We start from the raw sequence: 23972 nt of genomic DNA on the forward strand, positions 1-23972 counted from the left end.
CCCAGTAAACGCTGTTCAATCTTGCTCACCTGTGCGCTCCTCTTTTCTTTTGTTACATGTGTTCCATTTGAGGCCGTGACAAAGCCTCTCAGGAGTGAGCTGCACTACTGACTGAAGACGGGTTTCACTGATTTATAAGTATTGCTTTGCGCATATCCACTTGTGTTCTGTATATATATATATATATATATATATATATATATATATATATATATATATATATATATATATATATATATATATATATATATATATATATATATATATATATTATATTAGTCCAGGTCTCCAATGAAGGAAATGAGCACTCACCTCCAAGTTTTTAACTAAAAAAACTTTTACATTTATTGAAAAATAAAGAATTGAAAAACAGGTTTTTTAACATACCAAGTTAAGCTGTCAGTTTTTCCAAAACTGTCCCAACGTTTCGATCCCAGTCCGGGATCTTTATCACGCTTTATCACGCTGACCACCGGTAAGTGCGAGTGCGGGTACCACTTTGTATATATATATAGGACAAAGGGGTCCCGGCACTCGTCCTTATAGGTGCAAATACTTGAGGTGCCTTTCCGTTTTCAGAAGAAAAGATGTAACAACAGGCATGTAGATGGCACTCTCAAGATTGTACAAATTCTGCGCGGCGGCAGCAAGGATGAAATAAATGAATCAACACAGGCTTGTGTTGATTCATTTATTTCATCCTTGCTGCCGCCGCGCAGAATTTGTACAATCTTGAGAGTGCCATCTACATGCCTGTTGTTATATATATATATATATATATATATATATATATGAGCGGGGCCTGTCACTATATATATACATATATATATATATATATATATATATATATATATATATATATATATATATATATATATATATAGGGGAGCGGGGTTTATCACTCACCACAAACGCTGTTTGTCACTCACCACAAGCGCTGCGGTGTGTCATGCTGTTGTGATGCCGGCCTTGCAGGTCTAAAGGTCCCGGGCTGTCCTCGCCGCCGCTGACTGCCTGCTTCCGGAATCGGATGCACTATTCCCCCGCAGCCTGTCACACACAGACTCGCGAGATGATGACATCATCATCTCACGAGTCTCTCGGTCTACAGGCTGCGGGGGAATAGTGCATCCTATTCCGGAAGCAGGCAGCCAGCAGTGTCGGCACACGGGCAGAGTCAGAGTGGAGGGCTGGACAGGAGGCTTTTTCAGACACCCAAATTCCGGAAGAATCTCGGAATTCGGGAAACTGAAAAAGCCTCCTTGAGGGTTGCCACCGATTCCTGGAGATATCCAGAAATCCGGGTGAGGTGGCAACCCTAACTGCAGCTATAATATACCATAACCCTACACAGGCAAATATGTATTTATTAGCATTGCTATACTGGTGAGGACTGTGATTTAAGGCCCCCATACACTAACTCCATTTGGGTCAATTTCACAATGGAACGGTCTGAGAAATCGGCCCAAATTGTTCCATATAATTCAGTGTGATGTCCCCTAAGCGGTCCGATTCTCGGTCCTGTGCGCATCGGACCTGAGTCGGAAGTCGGACCGGCATACCTTTTGACCTTGACCCTGTTGACCTTTTCATTGTCGACCTTTTAAACAGGGGTCAAATGCGAACCATCCCAAATGTAAAGGACCGCATGTGATGTATGCCCAGCTGAATAGTTCTTGGACAGTGGGGAGCTCCGCCCCAATGATCTTTTCTGCCATCCTCACCACTCTTTGCAACTTTCGTCTGTCATTCTCACAATCTGGTTCGGAGGAGCAAACGAGAATGACAGACGAAAGTTGCAAAGAGTGGTGAGGATGGCAGAAAAGATCATTGGGGCGGAGCTCCCCACTGTCCAAGAACTATACCTAGCCAGGGTCAATAAGCGTGCAGGAAAGATCTTGGCGGACAAGCTACACCCTGGCCACAACCTGTTTGAACCCCTTCCGTCAGGCAGACGTTTTAGGTCCATCCCAGCAAAGACGACAAGAACTACAAAAGGCTTCTTCCCAATAGCTGTCCACCAACTAAACCATATTGAACATACCAAATACTAACTCGAACTTTTCTAGATACATGTGAAATGTATGTGATGTATGTTTATGCCTCTCTTCCCACCCCCTTTGTGTTCCCTGATTGATGCTGCACTGTTACCACAAAAAATTCCAAGCATACGCAAGTATACCTGGCCAATAAAGATGATTCTGATTCTGATTCTGAAGTATGTGCCGCCCTACACCCCCCTTAGCAATAAGCACACGTTATTATAAGATGGTGTATTTATGCAAGCACCCATATGAGGCAGGTAACAAAAATATTTGATTTAAGGCAAATTTGGTATGCTCCAGCTGCTAGTGTTCAAAAACAGTTGCAACTGCACATTGTGGTCAATGTGTGTGAAGGCCGGCTGCTGCCTAGTGTACCTAGTACTCAATAAAGCTTTACTGTATGACTGTTTTACCCTGAAAAAAAGCACAACAATAACAATCAAGTATGTCCCCACGCAGAGAGCCGCATAGCTCCTCCCCGACTAGGCGCAGTGACGTCGCTGGGGGAGTGGTGTCACGCGTTACCGTGCGCTGTTGGGAGCACGTACAAGCGCGAAGGGTGTTGGGGTTTGATCTCGCGGACTCCGTTCCCTGACTGTCTGCTGCGTCACTACTGGTGTGACGTCGCCGCCACGACGCCATAATCCCCCCGCAGCCCGAGGGTAACCGCAACATCGTGTCCGTATAGTCACACGGGGCCAGGGGCTCCTTTTGCGTCCGGGCATCGCGGCCGTCTCGCCTGCTCTGGCTGAGGTGAGTGCGACACTCCGGCTTATTGCTGCTGCGTGTTGTTGTGTCTTTGTGTCCCTGGAACCGCCTGCAGCAGGAGACCGGAGTCTGGGTGATCTCCCTCTTAAGGTAAACCCCGGATGTGTGTGAGTGATGCTGAGGCCAGGGGCGACATAACTCCTGTACGTCCTGCTTTGGCCTCCCGTTACTACAGGTGACCTCCATGTAGCTGGGTAATGAAAGCACCAGGCAGATGCTACATAATAGTGGTAACCCGACGCATGCAGAACTGACAATAAAAACTGGTGGTTTGTGCAGTGGAAGCTAGTCCCTCACACATAGTAATTGTTGTAGCTCACTAGTTACTATGTACATGCATTATATGGCAGTGCACGACTCCTATGGTCACTTTCTTGGTTTATGCATGCTGATCCGTAAATCTGCTGTGGGTGACAGCAATAACTGTCTGCTAAATTAGAATAAATGCATGCAAATAAACTGCATTTTATCTCAAATTGGTCGTTAGGTATCTTATTCAATGTTAATATCATACATGGCGGTACTTGTTTCCTAGCAGGGCGCCCAGATTTCCTATGTACGCTCAGTAGTTAATTTTATTCACTGCACACTGAGTGAAATCGCATTTTGTGGCGTGAGATGAGATCTCAGTAGTTCATGTGGTAAAACACAATCACTCTCCACGTCACCCCGAAGCGTGGCGAGGGGCGGCAGAACGCATCCTCCGACCATTTTATACCCCCACTATCCACGGCGGCGTGGATTTGACTTTAAATAGCGTGGCGAGCCCGAAGCGTGGCGAGGGGAGGCGGAATACATGTAAAGTAATCCGCGGGGCTCGCCACACTTCGGGCTCGCTGCGCTCAACACACTATATAAAGTCAACTCCACGCCGATGCGGATAGTGGGGGTATGAAAAGGTCGGAGGATGTGTTCCGCTGCGCTCGCCACGCTTCGGAGTGATGTGGAGAGTGTTGCTGTTTTTGGTGTTTTACCATATGAACTACTGAGATCTGATCTCATCTGCGATGCGATTTCACTCAGGGTGCAGTGAATAAATTAACTACTGAGATCGCATCACTACGTAGAATAGCCCACTAAGCAAATAGCTTAGTAGGCGCCCTGCTAGGAAACAAGTACCTACATGGCTAATTATGACTTCAAGAATACAATCTGAAGGCCCCCCTACACTAGTGCGGTTTGGCCTGTTTTCATCCCATTCCAATAGATCGGCTTAAGAATTTGCTTGAAAAGTGCCCAAATCATAGGTGTTTGACATCTGATCGGATCTGGTGCGCATTGCTGTGCAGGAATTGGACAATCAGCGGCGTATTGCTGGTGCTTTTTAACATCAGACTTCCTTTGAACTCCCTCATTATCTCCCCGGGTGTCCAAAATGGCACATCAAGTGCACAAATTGTATGGAAGCCTTCCTGGGGAGCTGCCAGTGGAGTTAAAGTTAATATCCCTTTTACACTGCTACAAAAACAAAAGTTTTTCCCTTGTGGGCCCGTGTCAGTGGCGCTGTAAAAGGGGTTGACCCGTGTCCCTTTACACTGGACTTGGGGGCATACACACTGGACAATGGGGCAGATGAATTAAGCTTTAACTAGAGATAAATGCAAGGGTGATGGAGAGAGATAAACGTCCAGCCAATCATATCCTTACTTACTTTTTTCAGACACAGCCTGTAACATGGCAGTTGGGACGTGATTGGCTGGACATTTATCTCTATCACCCTTGCATTTATCTCTTGTTAGAGATTAATACATCTGCCCCAATGTGCGCTATATTTTTAAGCAATCTATATGGATCACTTAGAATATAAGGAAGAATCTCCCCGTGTGTATTCCCCCTAAAGCCGCTGCACACGGGGTGACGGGAGCTGGAGTTGCTTAAGCAAGATTGCGCAGAACACATCGTGGCATACATGCGGTGTGCTGAGCTATCTGCACTCAGCAGGGTTTTGCCTATGCTTATAGGCATAACCCAGTGATCTTGGCAGGAAAGACTGTACAATCACTCTTTCCCTGCGGGCGATGGTGACGCACGGGACTACATCACAGTCACTGGGGCCTAATTCAAGACTGGACAAGTACAGGGTCTATAAAATATTTGCATCAGCAGATCCTGAAAAAAGTATTAGCATGCTCATACGCTACGGCGAATCCATGGTGATTTGGTCCCTTTTCATCCACTTCCATGGAGAAATCGTGTCAATCACGTGTGTTTGACATCCGGGAGGTTATTTTCATTGAGTATGTCCTCCGCACGCATGGCGGACTTCTGTTTTGCGCATGTGTCGGATGTGCACGGGCACGGCAAAGTGTTTGCCGGGCACGCGCACACCCAATGCTGCGGGCATGGGGATGTGGTGGGTAGTCACGCCCATAGGAACACCCAGCGTTTCATAGGTGTGTCCAAAAAAAACGCTTGGCGTTCCCATGGAACTAACCCAGTGACATGGGTGCTGGGGTCGGGCAACTGACATCACCGGATGTCAGCTGCCTGCCATGTTTCCCTTCTTAAGAACCTACGCAAAACTAGTTTTGCGTGCACCTACCACATCATTTGATGGTTCGCGACCATCGAATGATGTGGGTGTTTGCGTACACGTCCTACGACCTTTTCATACCCCCACTATCCACGTCGGCGTGGAGTTGAGAATAGAATAGTGTGGCGAGCGGACGCGGATACCTGTGAAGCCCGCGAGGGGACGCGTATAGCTGTGAAGGTATCCGCGTCCCCTCGCGGGGCTCGTTGCGCTCGCCACGCTTCGGGCTCGGTGGCTCGCTACGCTCGCACACTATTCTATTCTCAACTCCACGCCGACGTGGATAGTGGGGGTATGAAAAGGTCGTAGGACGCGTACCGCTGCGCTCGCCACGCTTCGGGTTGACGTTGATAGTGGGGGTGGTGCACTATGAAAAATGACATTTGGGGGCATTTCACTACTTTAATACACATTTCAATGCATTCTGATGCATTTCAGTGCAAAATCGGATGCCATCGTATGCTAAAATGCTCAAAAATCGGTAAAACATTGTATCGCATCGTATGCCATCGTATGCCACTACATATGGCATATGATGCCATTCGATGGCATACGATTTTTGAGCAAAAATGGTCAAAAATCGGTAAAGCATCGCATCGTATGCCATCGTATGCCACATGCGATGCGATTTTAAGCATACGATATGCATACGATGCAGGTCATGGGAGCCGTGATACTCCACAAGTACCCAAAAAAAAAGCCCATACAATGAATGGGCGACCTATGATTGGCTGAGCGCTCTCTCAGCCAGTCAGCAATTCATTGTATAGGCTTTTTTTTTTCTAGCACTGACAGCTCCCGGCTCTATGCCGCCTGTGTCCCCCGCAGCGTCTCCAGCCCCCCCCCCCCCCCCCTGCTCATACCAGCAGCCCTGCTCTGTAGTAGTAAATGAAATGTTTTAAAAATCCAATATAAAACACAATTTCAACTTTAGCTGTTAAGGGGCATACAGATGTGACGACCTGGCTGTTGCTGAGCGACAAGCTTAAGCATGATCGATCAGCGCACATCGTGTTACACCCGCGATGCATCTGGCCATGCTGTGTACTGAGCGGGGCTTTGCCTATTGTTTTATTGTTTTTATATCCAACCACTGTCTTTCCCTGCAGGCGATAGCGAAGCGAGGTACCGCGCATCTCTGCAGGGCATACACACAGAGCGATCAGTACTAATGGGATCAGTACAATATTGCCGGTTCGCTGGCATCGTCAATGGCAGGGGAGGAGGCAACACTTAAAGCTGGTGCTGCTCCAAGTACTGCCTCCTCCATAGTGTGAACGGGAAACTGGTCGCTCGAACCGTTTAACCCGTTCACACTGCACTGCAACAAAACGGTAAGAACCCTTCTCTTTTACTGGTTCGTATTGTCATGTTGCTACTAGGGTGGCCAATCCCGGGATCGGGATCGGCGGGATCCCGGGATTTGGCCCCTAAAATGCTGGGATTTCAATCCCGGGATTGGAGTTTCCAATCCCAGGATTTTGGGATTAGACTGCGCATGCGCAGTCTAATGCCGGGCAGCGTCTGAGCTAGTGCTCAGACGCTGCCCGGCTTCTCCCGTCCCGGGCAGTGCGGCTCTGCGCAGCGTGGCGGCGTCAGAGGTCACGCTGCGCAGGCCACATAACAGCAGCCGCATCCTGCGTGCACCGCGGCCGCGCTGACCTCCCGCCGCCTTCATAATACCGCCCACCCAGGCTGCCTGTCTGCCATCGCCTCTTCCTGGACCCCCATACCAGCGCCGGACGCCCACCCACCCAGGCTGTATTTTACTGCCTAAACCCCCAGCTCCATCGCCCACCCGCCCGGCCGCACCGCAACTGTAAGTAAATATGCGGGCGGCCGGGCCGGGTTTTTGTATAAAGGATCCCGGGATTGGGCATTTTTCAATCCCGAATTCCGGGATTGAAAAAATGCCCCGGGATTGGCTTCCCTAGTTGCTACCCATTTGTGGGACCCGGTAACCCCTTTCACATCGCACTAATTACCGGGTTGAACCATCAAGAAACCGGCTTGTACCCAGTAATTAGGTGCGATGTGAAAGGCATATACTTTGTAGCTTGTGCCTTGAGAACCACTATGTGATAGAGCAGTGGTTCTCAAACACCGTACTCAAGGCACACCCAAGGTTTTCAGGCCATCACTGCTTGTGCACTGATTCTATATCAAACTGAGGTTCTGTGCATTTCATGTGCCTATTTCTCACCAAAAGAGACTTACAACTCCCTGGTACTACAGTATATTTCAGAACATATCATGTCGAAGAGGGGTCCATGTGCATGAGCCACTCAGTTCCATGTAAAATGTTACAACTACTTATGTAAGGGATCGACAAATCTTTGTAAAAACTAGGAGCCATATAACCATTCTTTACAATAGTCCTTAAGAACTTTTATATGTATTTATGGGCTGTGTAAATGTTAGCATTACTGCCTCCGTGAGGTTATAGGTTCAATGGGTACTCCAGTTTCTTCCCATGCCCCAAAAAGATACTGGTACGTTAATTGGCACTTAACATAAAAAATTAACCCTAATATGTAAGTGTGGTACTTGTTTCCTAGAACGGCCACACCGATTTTGATCGGGTCGGAAAAATCGCGTGCATGCGATGCGACCGACGCGATGGACCCGATTTTTACACTGAATCAAATGTGAATAGGGTCCTTGGGACCCTATTTTACATTGGATTCAATGTAAAATTGTCCCCAGACCCCAATTTTAACCCCCCTGATGGCTCAAATGGCCCCATTGTGAACTGCACCCCACGATTGACGCCAACCCGAAGCGTAGCGAGGGGCGGCGGTATGCGTCCTCTGACCTTTTCATACCCCTACTATCCACGTCGGCGTTGAGTTGAGAATATAAAGTGTGGCCGGCGCGGCGAGCGGACGCGCATTACTTCACAGGTATACACGTCCCCGTGCGGGGGTCGGTGGCTCGCTGCGCTCGCCACACTTTATATTCTCAACTCCACGCCGACGTGGATAGTAGGGGGTATGAAAAGGTTGGAGGATGCGTACCACCGCCCCTCACGGGCTCACTACGCTCGCCACGCTTTGGGTTGGTGTCAATCGTGGGGTGCCGCTCACAATGGGGGGGGGGGCATTAATTTATAGGCATGACGGGGGCATATACAATGAGAAATGGGCCATATTGGGCCCATTTCCCATTGTTAGCTATGTAAAATGTGCTTAATCGCATCTTGTGCCATTATAATGGCACAAGACCGACGCGATGAACGTGATTACAATGTTAAAAATATTTTAATATTGAACCCTATGGCAAAATCGGGTCCATCGCGTCGGTCGCGTGCCATGTTAATGCACGCGACAGACGCGATCAACGCGATTTTGCCTTTTCCGGCAAAATGGACCTGATTTCAAAGGAAATCGGGTCCATCGAGTTAATCGTGTACCTTAAGTTAAGGTACACGATTACTCCCGATTGTGGCCGTTCTAGGAAACAAGTACCGTAAGCGTTTACATGTGTTTAGGGCAGACGTCATGGGAAAAGTTTCTTCTCTGCCTTGAAATTCTATGGGCCAGATTAAATTGTCATATCGCACCTGATCCATTTAAAGGGATGGAAGATCGTGGGGCAATAAACAATTGATGATTTTTTTTTTTTTTTCTAGTGATCGTTCCCTTTATGGTCGGGTTTAGCCACACATAGCAGCTAAACCTGACCAAAGTAATAGAGCGCCACATAAAGTCTTGATTGCACGCTCAAACAAAACCTTTTGTAGCTTTCCGCTAGCTGGGGTGGTGCAAGTGTAAATGGAGCCGTCAGCCTGACACGCTGAAACAGTGCTACATTTTAAATAGCTCTATTGTGTGCTTTCTATTGGCTGCCAGCACGTAAACAATTGAAACTAGCCCTATGTTTCTAATGGCCAGAACACACCTGGTGGGTTGCTGGCATCGATAAGTACATATAAACTTGCGAGAGTCATGGCTCTCTATTTAATTTTCCACTTCCTTATTTATCCGCATGAACAGATGCCGGAGGGAGTCGTTAATTACCTGCGTGAGCGGGCATTGGTTGCTGAATGCAGCATACACACTGGACAATAAAATGCACAGGCGATAAAATGAGTTATAACACTCAGAAGGGCTAAAATGAGCAATATCTCTTAATTTATTGCCCAGTTTGTATAGAATTTTAGTTACAAATTAAGTCATGTGCCTTACCATGGGTAGCCTTAAAACCTGTACTGTTGTGGTGCATTGACCACATTTGGAAACCTCTGGCATTGACCATACAGTTAAAAAACCAGAACATGTAGGTCACCACAAGTTGAGGTATGCTGCTAGAAAGATGTTCATTTTTTTTAAATGATCTAAAGTGGCCCAAACTAGAATGTCTTACTATACCATGACATCAGGAGAACCTGAAGTGTTGGGAGTTCCTTGAAATTCTTAATGGTCTCCGGACTACATATGCATTAACTGCTTGAGTAGTGTAGGCACAGGAAAAAGAAATCTTCCTGGATGGCAGGTAATGTGACTTCTGGCAGTTTGAGAATTTTTTCAAGTTGTCCTACAAAACCTAGACAACACAGGTAGGATATCTAGTTGTTCTGGACTATTTTAACTATTTAGGTAGAGATCGAAAACAGCAATGGTGATGATCATGAAATGCTGTGAAACAATATTAGGTTAGTTCCTCAACCACCCCTTTAAAACAAGGTACCCACCTAGATGTTGTTGCAGTATTGCCTACAGGGCAGGAAAATCTTGGAAGTCAAAGATGAAGGCAGATATTCCATACATTTAGGGCACATTTGAAAGGTTGAGTGTCTGCCTTTTGAAATGCCGAGGCCCATAACTATTTAATTTCAGGTGATCAACATTCAATGCTATCTTTACTACTTTTTCCATGTATTTGTAGGAGGCAACTACCACCCCTTAATGACACTTATCCAAATGTTGTGGCCTATTATCAACTATTGTTTAATCACCAAACAAATGCATACATGATATATGAAAATAAAATATTTTAAACATGAAGTCCAAATTGGCACCACCTTGTGTCACAGGAAAAAAAGGTATCAAAGCGGTCAGTCCAACATGTTTTATTTTTTTTTATTTTTCCCCCTCAAATTTAGGTGGAACGTTCCCCCAACTGACCGACAAGTAGGATACTGGCTGGCAGTTTCTGCCTACTACTTTGCTGTCATCATGTCCATCATCCCTGCTGATAGGGATCTCAAGGTGGGCACAGATGAATAATCAGTCTCTCCTACCATTGCATATAGTGCTTGTCATGCCCAAACAGACAGGGTTTAGCAGTGTAAAATGTCTAAACCCTGCTAAAGCCTTGTTTCGGGCGACAAAGTGCTGACTTGGATGCCACATTTCTTCTAGCACCACTGGAGTCTGTAAGAAGAAATAAATTGCAGACTTGAATTGCTAAGATTTGTGGAACCCTAGTGGGGGGGAGATGCCTGAATCCCCCCTCTATAGATTTACATGTGCACAAACACAAGGAGCATCGGCAGATATATATTTGAGAGAAAGCTTGGTAGTATGTATACATAAACCGCATAAATGCTAGAACAAACAAAACCAAATTGTCGTATGTGATCTGATTGGGTGCTATAATACATGATCAAGGGTGCATACTTTCTGATACCCCTTTCACATTGCAAAGCAGGGTTGGTTCCAGGATTGCAACCCTGGGACTGACCTGGGTCCACTGCTTCCACATTAAACCCGGGTCACCTGTTATGGAGAGGGCGACCCAGGTTTAATTCTTTTTATAACTTTGATTGAATTGCCAGGTTGGTCGACCCGGTTATAAGCTGTGGTGCTTTCACACCACACCTCGACCCAGGTCTATCTATCACCACATTCACAGAACATGCCTACAACCCCCCTAAAGTCAGTACATTGTAGAGCCACCTTTTTGCAGCAATTACAGTTGCAAGTTTCTTTGAATAAGTCTGGGTTTTTGGCCCATTCCTTAAGGCAAAACTGAAGCTCCTTCATGTTGCATGGTTTTTGCTTGTGAACAGCAATCTTCAAGTCTGACCACAGATTCTCAATTAAATTGATCTGGGCTTTGACTAGGCCAGAGGTTCCCAATCTTTTTTGATTCACGGCACCCTAGAGAATCAGAATTTTTTTCACGGCACCCCTAGGTCCAAAAAAATTAATTAGATTGGGTTTATATGCGATTCTTAGCTGCAGTTATGTGGTAAAGGGCAGGATTTGCTTCTGTTTGTACACATTCTATGATTGGCAGCCACCAGCACTGGTTTTGCTCCTAAATAATTAACCATTAATAATTTGAGTTGGTCCTGGACCACCAAGCCGCGGCACCCCTGCATGTGTCCCGAGGCACCCCAGGGAGCAACGGCACACAGTTTGGGAACCACTGGACTAGGCCATTCCAACATATTTAAATGTTTCCCTTAAACCACTTGAGTGTTGCTTTAAGGGAGTCGTCTACATGCCTTTTTTGCAAACTCTAAACATTCCTTTTTTTTAACACTAAGTAATGGCTATTTTCTGGCCACTCTTCCATAAAGCCCAGCTCTATAGAGTGTATGGCTTATTGTGGTCCCATGTGCAGATACACGAGTCTCTGCTGTGGAACTCTGCAGCCCCTTCAGGGTTCCCTTTTGGTCTCTGTGCTGCCTCTGATTAATGCCCTCCTTTCCTGGTCTCAGTTATGGTGGGCTGCCCTCTATTGACCATTTTGTTGTGTACATGTTCTTTACATTTGAAGATGAGGGATTTGGTGATGCTCTTATGACACTAATGCTGTGTATACACGGTACCATTTGGCATTTTATTTAAAAAAAAATATATAATCTTTATTTGATTTTCTCTTATACAAATCCACATATATCACACGTAACACACAAACTGCTGATCCATCTCTAAGACACGGTTGCATATTGCTCAAAGAACAAATATAGATGTGGTAGCACTATAGACATACATTTACATAGGCATTCGTTAACAAGAAACTATTAAATTCGCTGTGGTAGGTGGCTTTCTCAATGAATGCTTATACGGATTTCCTTATTTTGATGTTGGATCTCTGGTAAGTGTTTTTTCCACCCACTCCCTCATCTACACCATTGGCAGGAAGAATAGACGACAAGAGAAAACAGCTTTTTAATGTTATAGAGCACAACTATCCTAGAGTGAATTATTAAGGTTTATCACTATTGTAAACTACGTGAAAAAAATTATTACTGTGACAAGTGATCATTTACTAAATTATGCAAATAGGTATGGAAGCACTGCGCTGAATTTATTGTTCTTACACCATGTATCAATTCACGTGACCAACCAGTTTAATACAAAAATATTTATTTATAAATTAAAATACAAATTTATTATGATGGCCATCACAAATTTAAAATATGCGTATTGAATACATAAAGATGATAATTTCAGAAAGAAATATAATGAAACATATATTTGACTAATTCATAAAACTGTTTCAATGACAATCCACACAGTAATATATATCCAGTTCGGGTTTCGCACCTGCACAGGTCCTCAGAATTGTGCCCGGATAAAAAGTCACTTTAATATATTGGATAGATGAAAAGATGGTACAAAGTGTGCCGTAAATAGCCGCTGTGCACGATACTCACAGCAGGGGTCCCAGTGATGGTAACGAGCGGGAAGGTGAGCTGTGTTCTCCGTATCCTTGCTGTCTGAGTAGGGCCAGGCCGGCTCTCTGACAAGCGCGACACGGCGTCTCTTACCCGCCTATATCTGTCTGACGCAGGCGGGTGAGAAACACCGTATCGCGCTTGTCAGAGCCGGCCTGGCCCTACTCAGCAGACGGCAAGGATAAGGAGGACACCGCTCACCTTCCCACTCATTACTGTCACTGGGACCCCTGCTGTGAGTATCGTGAGCCCGGTACCACAGGGGCTATTTGCGGCACACTTTGTACCATCTTTTCATCTATCCAATATATTTAAAAGTGACTTTTTTTTAACCTGGCACAATTCTGAGGACCTGTGCAGGTGCAAAACCTGAACTGAATATATATTACTGTGTGGATTGTCATTGAAACAGTTTTATGAATTAGTCAAATATGTTTCATTAAATGTCTTTCTGAAATTATCATATTTTGATGTATTCAATAAGCATATTTTAATTTGTGATGGCCATCATAATAAATTAGTATTTGAATTTATAAATAAATATTATTTTTGTATTAAACTGGTTGGTCACGTGAATTGATACATGGTGTAAGGACAATAAATTCAGCGCAGTGCTTCCATACCTATTTCTATTTGCATAAATTGACACTGCTTGTACCTGAGAGTCTAAGCCAGGCATGTCCAACCTGCGGCCCTCCAGATGTTGTGAAACTACACATCCCAGCATGCCTTGCAATAGTTTTAGCATTCCCTAATAGCAATACTATGGCAAGGCATGCTGGGATGTGTAGTTTCACAACATCTGGAGGGCAGCAGGTTGGACATGCCTGGTCTAAGCAGTGCCAAAATATTTAGTTTGTGGGCATCAACACACTAGAGGCCTGCAGCTTATAAAATAATTTAAAATATCTTATTACAACTTAATTTTTTAATACATTTCTAATAAGAGCCTAATAGTCCAGTGTATATTTCAAGATTTACTAAATTATAATATCTTTTCACATTCCACTTGACATTCCATTTTTACTTTATTATCCAAATCGAATCTGGATCACATAGACATCGAAAGGACATATCACATGTTTTTAAGCTTTCTATCCAGATTTGATGCCAATGCGTGCTCCCATTCGGCTGAAATCGAAGAGCCGAATAGACAGTGCAACAATGACTATATAGTGCAAATTGGATGTAGATAGTGTAAATTAAATGTAACTAGGACATGAGTTAGCAAAAATTGCATAGCAATTGAATCTTATTCGAATAGCAAAGGAATCTCACCGTGTGTACACACCATAAGATTGCACACTGGTGGAATTCATTTCAATAATTTTGGGACTTCTAAAGGTAATTTGTTGCACCTGAACTTTTGAGGGGTTACATAGCAAAGGGGATGAATACCTATGCACATGCCAGTTTTCAGATTGTTATTTTTACAAATTCTTTTTATATACTTTTTTATTTTTTTATCACTTCACCAAATTTGACTTTTGTGCAGATCCATTACATAAAATTCAGGTGAATTAAACATTCAAATTACAGGTTATAATGTCACAATATGGTTAAAAAGCTGAGGGGGTGAATACTTTTGCAAGGCACTGTAGGTGCTCAACTACTGGAGGGGGGGGGGGGGGTGGGGGGGGGGGTTGGAGGACTTTTCATAACAGCACTCTATGGAAAGCTGTCCACAGCATCGCTCATCTCTTGGTAATACCAGCAGACGAACGTCAGCCGCCAGCAATGATGCGTGCATCGCTGGTCTGTACACACTGGGCGGCTTTTGAGCTGAAGGCAGCTCAAATTACAAAACTGAGCTGCTTTCCACTCAAAATCGCCTGGTGTGTATGGGCTTTTATTTTCGCCTTCATCTTTTAGCAAAAAATATCTAGATAGATTTTTTTTTTTTTTTTTTCTGGCTTTAACATTTACCGGAGCTTCCCTGCATTTGTATAATGATACTCAATTACCATGCCCTCCATGCTCAGGAATGTTTAGGTTCTAACTTGGAATTGGTCCTTGATGCTATAGATCTGACTGAAGTGGCAAAGTCTACGACTGTTCTGGAAGTATTCCTGAAGCTGTGGGAAAGAACAGATAGCTTGGCCAAACTGAAATCACCTTTAATGCTTCTTTCTTGATATTCTGTAGAGTATGAGCTTTGAGGAAAAGGAGTGCATATTTACCGTAGATGAAAGTTGCAAGGATTCACCAAAACTTTTTATACTTTTTAGGCCTGATTCAGAGATGTACTCTATTGCACAGCCAGAAGGTAGACAGGGCTTGGATAGACACCTGAAATAGGTCGACATGGCTAAGGTTGGAAGGTCGACACAAGCATTAAGTCGACAATGGGAAGGTCGAAAGTCAAAAGGTCAATTTTTTTTTTTTTTACTTGGACAAAGTGCAGTTAAGGGTACTTGTATATTATCATGGCGACCGTTACGTAGTTATAGTGTCCCTGTCCGTATCAGTGTTGTGTTACTGCAGCCAGCGTAGTCTGCACTTCGCGGCTTACAAAGTTAGTGTAGTGACCATATTAACCTGCCTGACATGACAGATGCGAATGTGATCCTGAAACGCCCCCACTATCCATTACAACCTGAAGTGTGGCGAGCGCACGCGGTACGCATTCTCCGACCTGTTCATACCCCCACTATCCATTACAACCTGAAGTGTGGCGAGCGCACGCGGTACGCATTCTCCGACCTGTTCATACCCCCACTATCCATTACAACCTGAAGTGTGGCGAGCGCACGCGGTACGCATCCTCCGACCTGTTCATACCCCCACTATCCATTACAACCTGAAGTGTGGCGAGCGCACGCGGTACGCATTCTCCGACCTGTTCATACCCCCACTATCCATTACAACCTGAAGTGTGGCGAGCGCACGCGGTACGCATTCTCCGACCTGTTCATACCCCCACTATCCATTACAACCTGAAGTGTGGCGAGCGCACGCGGTACGCATTCTCCGACCTGTTCATACCCCCACTATCCATTACAACCTGAAGTGTGGCGAGCGCACGCGGTACGCATTCTCCGACCTGTTCATACCCCCACTATCCATTACAACCTGAAGTGTGGCGAGCGCACGCGGTACGCATTCTCCGACCTGTTCATACCCCCACTATCCATTACAACCTGAAATGTGGCGAGCGCACGCGGTACGCATCCTCCAACCTGTTCATACCCCCCCTATCCATTACAACCTGAAGTGTGGCGAGCGCACGCGGTACGCATTCTCCGACCTGTTCATACCCCCACTATCCATTACAACCTGAAATGTGGCGAGCGCACGCGGTACGCATCCTCCAACCTGTTCATACCCCCCCTATCCATTACAACCTGAAGTGTGGCGAGCGCACGCGGTACGCATCCTCCGACCTGTTCATACCCCCACTATCCATTACAACCTGAAGTGTGGCGAGCGCACGCGGTACGCATCCTCCGACCTGTTCATACCCCCACTATCCACGTTGGCGAGAGTTGATTTTTATTAAGTGATCGGACGCGGATTACTTGACATGTAATCCACGTCCCCTCACTGCACTCACCACACTTCAGGCTCGCTGTGCTCGACACCCTTTATAAAATCCTCTCCACGCCGACGTGGATAGTGGGGGTATGAACAGGTTGGGAAGACGCGTACTGCGTGCGCTCGCCATGCTTCGGGCTGGTGTGGATAGTGGGGGTTCGAAATGGAGTCATTTGCCAGTATGTAACATGAAGCCCTGCCAAATGCGTCCTTTACTGTGCACGAGACGCACTTGCACACAGCATCGCACTTTGTGCAGGAGACGCACATGCTACCTAACCCTGTCCGTCTTTCTGAAGAAAGACCCTGCCGCTAGAATTACTGAGACGCTCAAGCGTCGGAGACGCTCGTGCGTCTCAAGCAGATGGAGCGCCTCTCTGCCGGCATCTGCCAGCGCATGGGATTTGGCGGTTGCCAGCGCCGTGTGAGAGGTGCTTGCTGGGGACAGAGCTGCAGCTCGCGGGGACAGAACGGTGACTACGCTGCCTGAAGGGGTCACTACACTCATTACACAGGGCTGCCGCGGGGACACTATGCTGACTACACTAGGCAGCCGTTGGCCTATGCTGAAAACGAAGTGTAGGCTGGCGCTGTGACAATACAAAAGTACAGTCTTAAGTGTACTGCTTGGCTCGCTGTTATGCTTTGGCCACGGTTCTCCCACCACACAGTAGTGCATGGTGGGTCATGAAATACCGCCTGCTGGCTAAAAAAAAAAAAAAAAAAGTGAAAAATCGATCTAGTGACTATCCTGCCTGTGTCTTCAGAGGTAAAAAAAAGCTGACTTTTGTCATGTTGCTTACCAAGAATCCCTTTGGTGTGTTTGGTTTATATGAAAAAAAAAAAATAATAATTCTGTAATACCCCTTTCACAGCGAACCAATAACCTGGGGCAGTGTGAAAAGGGCCATTTCAATCCCTCAATGTAATTTAGATTTATTTCAACACACTCCACACAAATCTAAAGCTCCATATACACTATCCGATGCTGATATAGTTGACTATATAGTCCGCAGGTGGTTTTGTGAGTACACACTGAATATCTGTTGGCGATTTATATTTCAGTGATGTAATCTGGACCTGCTAAACATGCAGTATATATGTGTGTGTGTGTGTATATACATATATATACACACACACACTCACTCAAAAAGCCCTTTCTGAGCGATATCTTTTGCTATATCCTCTAGTGTGTATGGGACTTGACTCTGCGCATGTTAACTTTGCCCCACCTGCAGAGCAACAGGTTTTATCAATTTGAGAAAAAAAGCACCTTTGCGATCAGGTCACCCCTATATTGGTAAAATACTGAAATCGTGGTTGATTCCACAAGTCCGTTGATTTTGAGTTGCACCATTGTGTGAGTTGGAGATAAAGCTTAATTGTGCATGTACCACCATTGCAAGAATTTCCAAGCTGTGCTGACTTAAGCATCCTCTGAAAAACATTTCTGGGATCTGTAAAATTTCTGTTGTGTTTGTTTGCTTCATATTCTGCTTTGTAGAATACTAAAACAATTCTTTTTATTTCAGCATATCACTTCCTGTACCAAAGAAATGGTGATGGAGAAGCCAAGTCCCCTGCTTGTAGGGCGGGAGTTCGTCAGACAATACTACACTCTTCTAAATAAAGCACCAGACTTTTTGCACAGGTACAAGTTGTTTCTATTCAAATGTATTAGTAAGAAAAGAAATCTGGGAATGGCACATTGCTTTAAATTGATATGTCACTTAACAATATATTGCAGCCAAGCCCCATTCCCCCTCCCCCCTCCCAAACGGCAGCGGTCAGACTAGAACACTTGTCCTGATTTCACACTAGGAATGGCTATCAGGGAGTTAGGCACCATGGTCCTGGGTTTGTGAGGATTGTTAGCCTTACTTTTAATTATAGTTAGTCCACAAAGTTAGCACCTCCTAATTCTTCAGTACATGAGTAGATCTAGTTGTAGTGAGGATGTTTCTCAGATTGGTCAGGATGGTAAAGAACTGCAATGGTATTGTCAAGAGCTAAATAAAAACAATAATAATAATAAAAAAAAGGGTATCTCTCCTCTCAAACATTAACTTTAAATTTATTTTATTTTGATCAGTTATGTTTGCATGGATTTTTAATACATGTTTTTGCCTCTTTTAAAATACAGGTTTTATGGAAGGAATTCTTCTTACGTGCATGGGGGGCTGGATCCCAGTGGAAAACCACAAGAAGCTGTGTATGGTCAGGCGGTATGTTCCAAATAATGATATATGTATTTATTTTTTTCTGAAAGCCTTTATTATTATTTTTTTGTCTATTTATTATCATTTTGCCTGTACTTATCCGACCTAAATTAGTGGAGTAGATTATATTAACACCCATGTTGCTAAGGATGTGTGTCTTGTCTTAAGCACCACATGTACTCATGGTCAAGTTCCCCCTTACAGTTCCTGTCTCTAAGACATAGCGAGTGCATGATGACCTAATCATGACCGGAAATCATTAAGAAGTCCTGTATTGGGATGAGGAAATCTCTCCCAGGAGTTATCCGATAAAGATTGCACTCACCAGGGCTTTTCACATGGCTAGTCAACGTTTCTACCACGGCAACATGGCCTTAGTAATGTTGGCACCGCCACAATAGAATGAACTGACAAACCTTGACCATTAGCCCTAAGTCTCCCTAAATACCCACTAATCAAATTCCCTGTCTATGGATGCGGAAACAAACTGCCGGTCATCAAGGTTCTGAAAGTTGTGTACCCTAAACACTGATAGCATCCATTCTTTCTTGAAAGCCAGGTATCCGCACCTGGATTTTTCTCAGTGTACTTGTCCTGTACAATAGATCGTTCAAGTTCAGACCCTGCTTAATGCACATGAGTGGTGATCTGTTCTTTATTCTACCCAATTCTGGGTCAGATTGCAGCAAAGGCCAATTTTTTTCTTCACTGACCATTGAACTTGAATCCACTTTGTGTCATATAATTTGTTCTGTATCTTTAAAACTATTTTCCTTTTTTTTTTCTTTTCATTATTTATACAATTATTTTGACTGAGGCATTTCTTTATAGCTTAATTCTTGTAGCATCTCTACAAATCCTCTGAATTATTTCTGAAGATTCTCATGAATTGAGAAACAGGTAGCTTGCTTTTCAGGGTAGCATGATGGTAGTTACTAATATAAGCACGTGTCTGTCTCCTATAAAGGGTATTGGCAATTTCCTGCAATTGTTTTCCTAAATGCCGTGACATCCATAAAGTTAATCTAGGACTTACCAATTGATGTAACTTTTACTGGACAGTTCAAGGTATTAAAACTTTCTACCACATCATGAAAAGATTGCTCATCGCTGGCATATAATAAATACTTTGTCGATGAATCACCGGTAGTATAAAATATGTAATATAGGGCTGCTCAAAATCTGCCATATAAATATTAGCATATAGTGGTGCTAAAGTTGATCCTATGGCTGTACCAGATAACTGTAAAGATCTCCTCCTTTTCCGTGAAATGGTAACTTTTTTTTTTTTTTATTAAAGATCTGCATCATTGTATACAGCAATCGATAAAAATTAAATTTGTAAAACATTTTGTATACGGCATTACAAACAGAAATAAGCAAGACTTAAATCAAGAAGAAATGGTTACTAATAATCTTACGGAAATTTTTTAAAATGTAACTGCTCAATGGGAGAGCATAATGCCACCCATACACTGTGCAATGCACACCGGGCGTTTTAAACTAGATCACATCCAATTCAAAACGCATGCAATGTGCTAAAGCACTGCATTTTGAACTAGATGTGATGCAAATTCGTACAAAGTATGGGCAGCACATACTTATTGCACCGCGCGATGCACGGGAGGGCGCATTGCCTCACACGGTACAAAATGTACCGTGTATGGGCTCCTTAAGTATGGCCACCTTAGGCAATGCTTGATATAAGGGCCATACTTAACTGCCTCTACACTATCTTCATGGGGGATGATAGTGTTTAGGGAGCTCAAATCCATAGTTGCTTAAAAAAATTACTCAAGATCCATTATCCCCTCTAGGAGGTGTTATCTCTCAGTAATACCCCATTCACATAGGGAAGCCGAGGTCGCACCCAGGATTTTTGACCTGGCTTGCTAGTGCTTTCAGATTACTCGACCAAACCTAAAGCCGGGCGGGGTGGGATGCTGTCATCTCGCAGTGGCACCTTTACAGTACAGTGAACGGGACTGCCACACTGACCATTTTCTGGGTTTTTGCACGTTCATGTGTAATAACCCGGGAAATATTTGTTAGTGTGAAAGGGGTATTACTTTTAATATGTAGCAATTTATTGGCAGGGACTCCAAGCCTCAATTGGCCCTGTCTGTCACATAACTGAATAATTAAGCCTTGGTGTTAATGAACAGCAATACAGGCGTGATCTACTGACTGCGGAATGCTTTATGCAATAAATTGCTGTCACGGGATTGGCTGCTCATATATTTGGATTGAGTACCATGTACTGGTTTTCCTAATTACTAAGTGTATATAACAATGATAAGATCTTTTATAAACTTCATTTGTATCTTAGACTTTGTGCTCCTTTAAAGTTTTAGGAGGAAGGCTTAATATTCGCTTTCCACCTCTCTGCAACAACTGCTCTCTCTAATTCCTACACTTACCTCTCCCGACTCTGCTGTTTCCCACCTGTACCAGACTCTTGAAATAGCCCTTGATTAAGTGGCTCCAGCTACCCATTACACCCCCCCGCAGGCTTAGATGCCAGCCTTGGCACACCAAAATGACAAGACCACTACGAACTGAGTCACGTAAAGTAGAACGCCAATGGCGTAAATCTCGTTATAGGACTAATTTACTCACATATAAGTCTTATCTACCACTCCTACCGCAATGCTTTGGACACTGCCAAACAAACGTACTTCCAATCTCTCATCTCTTCGCATGGCACCAACCCTAAGCGACTTTTTAACACATTTTGGGTGAAATTTAATAGATGAGAGATTCAGAAAATGAGAGATTTGGTAAGAAATCTCCAGTTTTTTTTAAAGCAGCAATCATTGGAGATTTCTTACCAAATCTCTCACTTTCTGAATCATCCTATTAAATTTCCCCCTAAGTCTCTTCTGTACCCTCCCTCCCCCATCGGCTACCATCATTGCACAAGAACTTGCATCCTACTGTACTTTAAGGACAAGATATATAACATCCGAGATGAAATGGTGTGCTCTTCCATAAACTCTAAAGCTGTGTACACATGGCGTGATCTGGTCGCTAAGCGATTTTGGCTTAAAATTGCTCTGCAATACAGTATATTGCTCAGTGTACTTGCAATATATTGCTCAGTGTACTGTTCATCAGCGACCAGCGATTTTGGCTGAAAATTGCAAGCTATTCTGTCTCTACCTCATTTTGACTAGAAATTGCTGGTGCACAGTGCATTGTGCACCAGCAATTTTTAGCCATAATCGGAGGAGCGTGCTTCTGCGACCATGAAGGGCTGGCACTGGGAGCGCGCTCTTAGCAATTTATCTCCCACAGCACATGAAATCACTGGCAATATGGTTGCTCAGCGACCATATTGCCAGCGATATGTGCTAAAATCGCCCCCATGTGTACACAGCTTTACTCTCTCTTCCCCCCCACCTGAACCCTCTGGCACTTTCTCTTCATTTGAGCTCACAAATGAAAAAGAAGTTTCCACAATCTTCTTATCCTCCTACTCTAAAACTTCTCCTCTTGAGCCTATACCTGCACAAGTCGGTAATTCTGTCTCCTGTTCGTATCCCAACTAAAATCTGCAATCTCTCTTGCTACTGGTAAGTACCAGATTTGCTCAAACATGCAGTGATTACTCCCATTCTGAAACAACACAATTCTGACCCTAACTCTCTCTATCATCCTATCTCTCAGCTTCCATACCTCTCCAAGCTACTGGAGAGACTTGTCTACTCTAGCCTCACACACTTTCTTAACTCTCACACCCTCACACCCTATTAGACTGCATCAGTCAGGCTTTCGTTCCCAACACTCCACTGAGACAGCACTGACTAAAGTGGTGAATGATCTGGTAGCTGCCAAGTCTAAAGGCCATTACTCTCTACAAACACTGCACTCCCTAGGTCTTACTGATACAGCCCTTTCCTGGTTCACATCTTACCTATCTGATCGCTCTTTCAGTGTTCGGTTCTCTGACTACTTCCTCTTCACAACCTCTGTCAGTCGGAGTTCCACAAGACTTATGTAGGGTACACACCAGGACGACCCGCTCATGATGCACATCGTGAGCGGGTCGTCAGTGTCTCGTTCAACCCGCTCACGGTGACGCGGGGGGGGGGGGGGGCACGACCCGCTCACGATGTGCACCGTGAGCAGGTCTGATCCAATGGCGACTCTCACCCGGCTGCATGGTCGTCATTGAGATCCTACCTGCAGCAGGTAGGATCTCAATAACGACCGACCCGCGGGACCGCGCATTGGATCGGTATCGGTCCACACCAGGACAGAAAAGGGCCCAATCACCACACAATCTACATCCAATTGGTCGGAATTGGATCTAGATTGAGGGGATAGGGCCCTAGTCGTCCTGGTGTGTACCCAGCATTAGTCTTAGGTCCTCTGCTTTTCTCAAGCTATACCTCATCTCTTGGCAAACTCATCGGATTTCAGTATCATTTATATGCAGATGATACTCAAATCTATCAACCCCAGAGGCGTCACCAGTGGTTTGGGGCCGAGTCTCTGAATGCCTCTCTGCCATCTCATCTTGGATATCTTCTCACCACCTCAATCTCCATATTTCCAAAACAGAATTACTTGCAGTATATTCCCATCAGCTAAGAACAGTTACCATCCTGATATCTCCATCACTGTTGACAACTTGACAATCTACCCGACAAGCTCGTTGCCTAGGGGTCATCCTTGACTCTGAACTGTCCTTTGTTCCCCACATTCAATTTGTCACCAAATCATGTTACATTTATTTAAAAAACATATCCAAAAAACATATCCAAAATACAACCCTATCTCACACAAGACACTACTAAATCTCTTTACCCACATTGCTTATTGCAATAGTCTCCTAACTGCAATCCATTCTAAATGCTGCTGCTAGGCTGATCTTCCTAGCAAAACGCTCATCGTCTGCTGATGCACTCTGCCAGTCCCTCCCTTGGTTACCTGTGTTTTACCGTATTCAATATAAAACCCTTCTGCTAGCATGTAAAGCTATTAACCATACAACACCAGCTTATAGCTCTTGTCGCTCTATGCAAGATCTGCGTCTCTCTTCTGCACGTATCGCCAGCTCCCATTCACTATTACAGGACATTCATCGGTCTGCTCCCACCCTATGGAATACCCTTCCACGCACAATAAGACTCTCCACTAGCCTCCAAACTTTCAAGCCTATCATATTTACGTTCCATATGCATAACACTCTGAGGTACTTGTGTATTATATAGCTTCCCTTCTGGACAGACAAG

General features: G+C 44.6%; 1 protein-coding gene across 3 annotated transcripts in view; it reads left to right on the forward strand.

The window, feature by feature from the left end:
* Positions 1-2554: 2554 nt before the first annotated feature.
* G3BP2 (G3BP stress granule assembly factor 2) overlaps positions 2555-23972 on the forward strand; it is a 52991-nt gene continuing 31573 nt past the window's right edge. For 2 of the 3 annotated variants that reach the window (XM_083179150.1, XM_083179152.1), the window contains exons 1-4: positions 2555-2798; positions 10451-10556; positions 18046-18164; positions 18657-18738. In XM_083179150.1, coding sequence (XP_083035276.1) covers positions 10524-10556; positions 18046-18164; positions 18657-18738 — 234 coding nt within the window. In that variant the 5' untranslated portion in view covers positions 2555-2798; positions 10451-10523. The remainder of the gene's footprint in view (positions 2799-10450; positions 10557-18045; positions 18165-18656; positions 18739-23972) is intronic. The other variant, XM_083179151.1, reaches the window with a different exon arrangement.

Source organism: Crinia signifera, chromosome 1 (assembly GCF_055691185.1).
Source record: "Crinia signifera chromosome 1, ASM5569118v1, whole genome shotgun sequence".
NCBI lineage: Eukaryota > Metazoa > Chordata > Amphibia > Anura > Myobatrachidae > Crinia > Crinia signifera.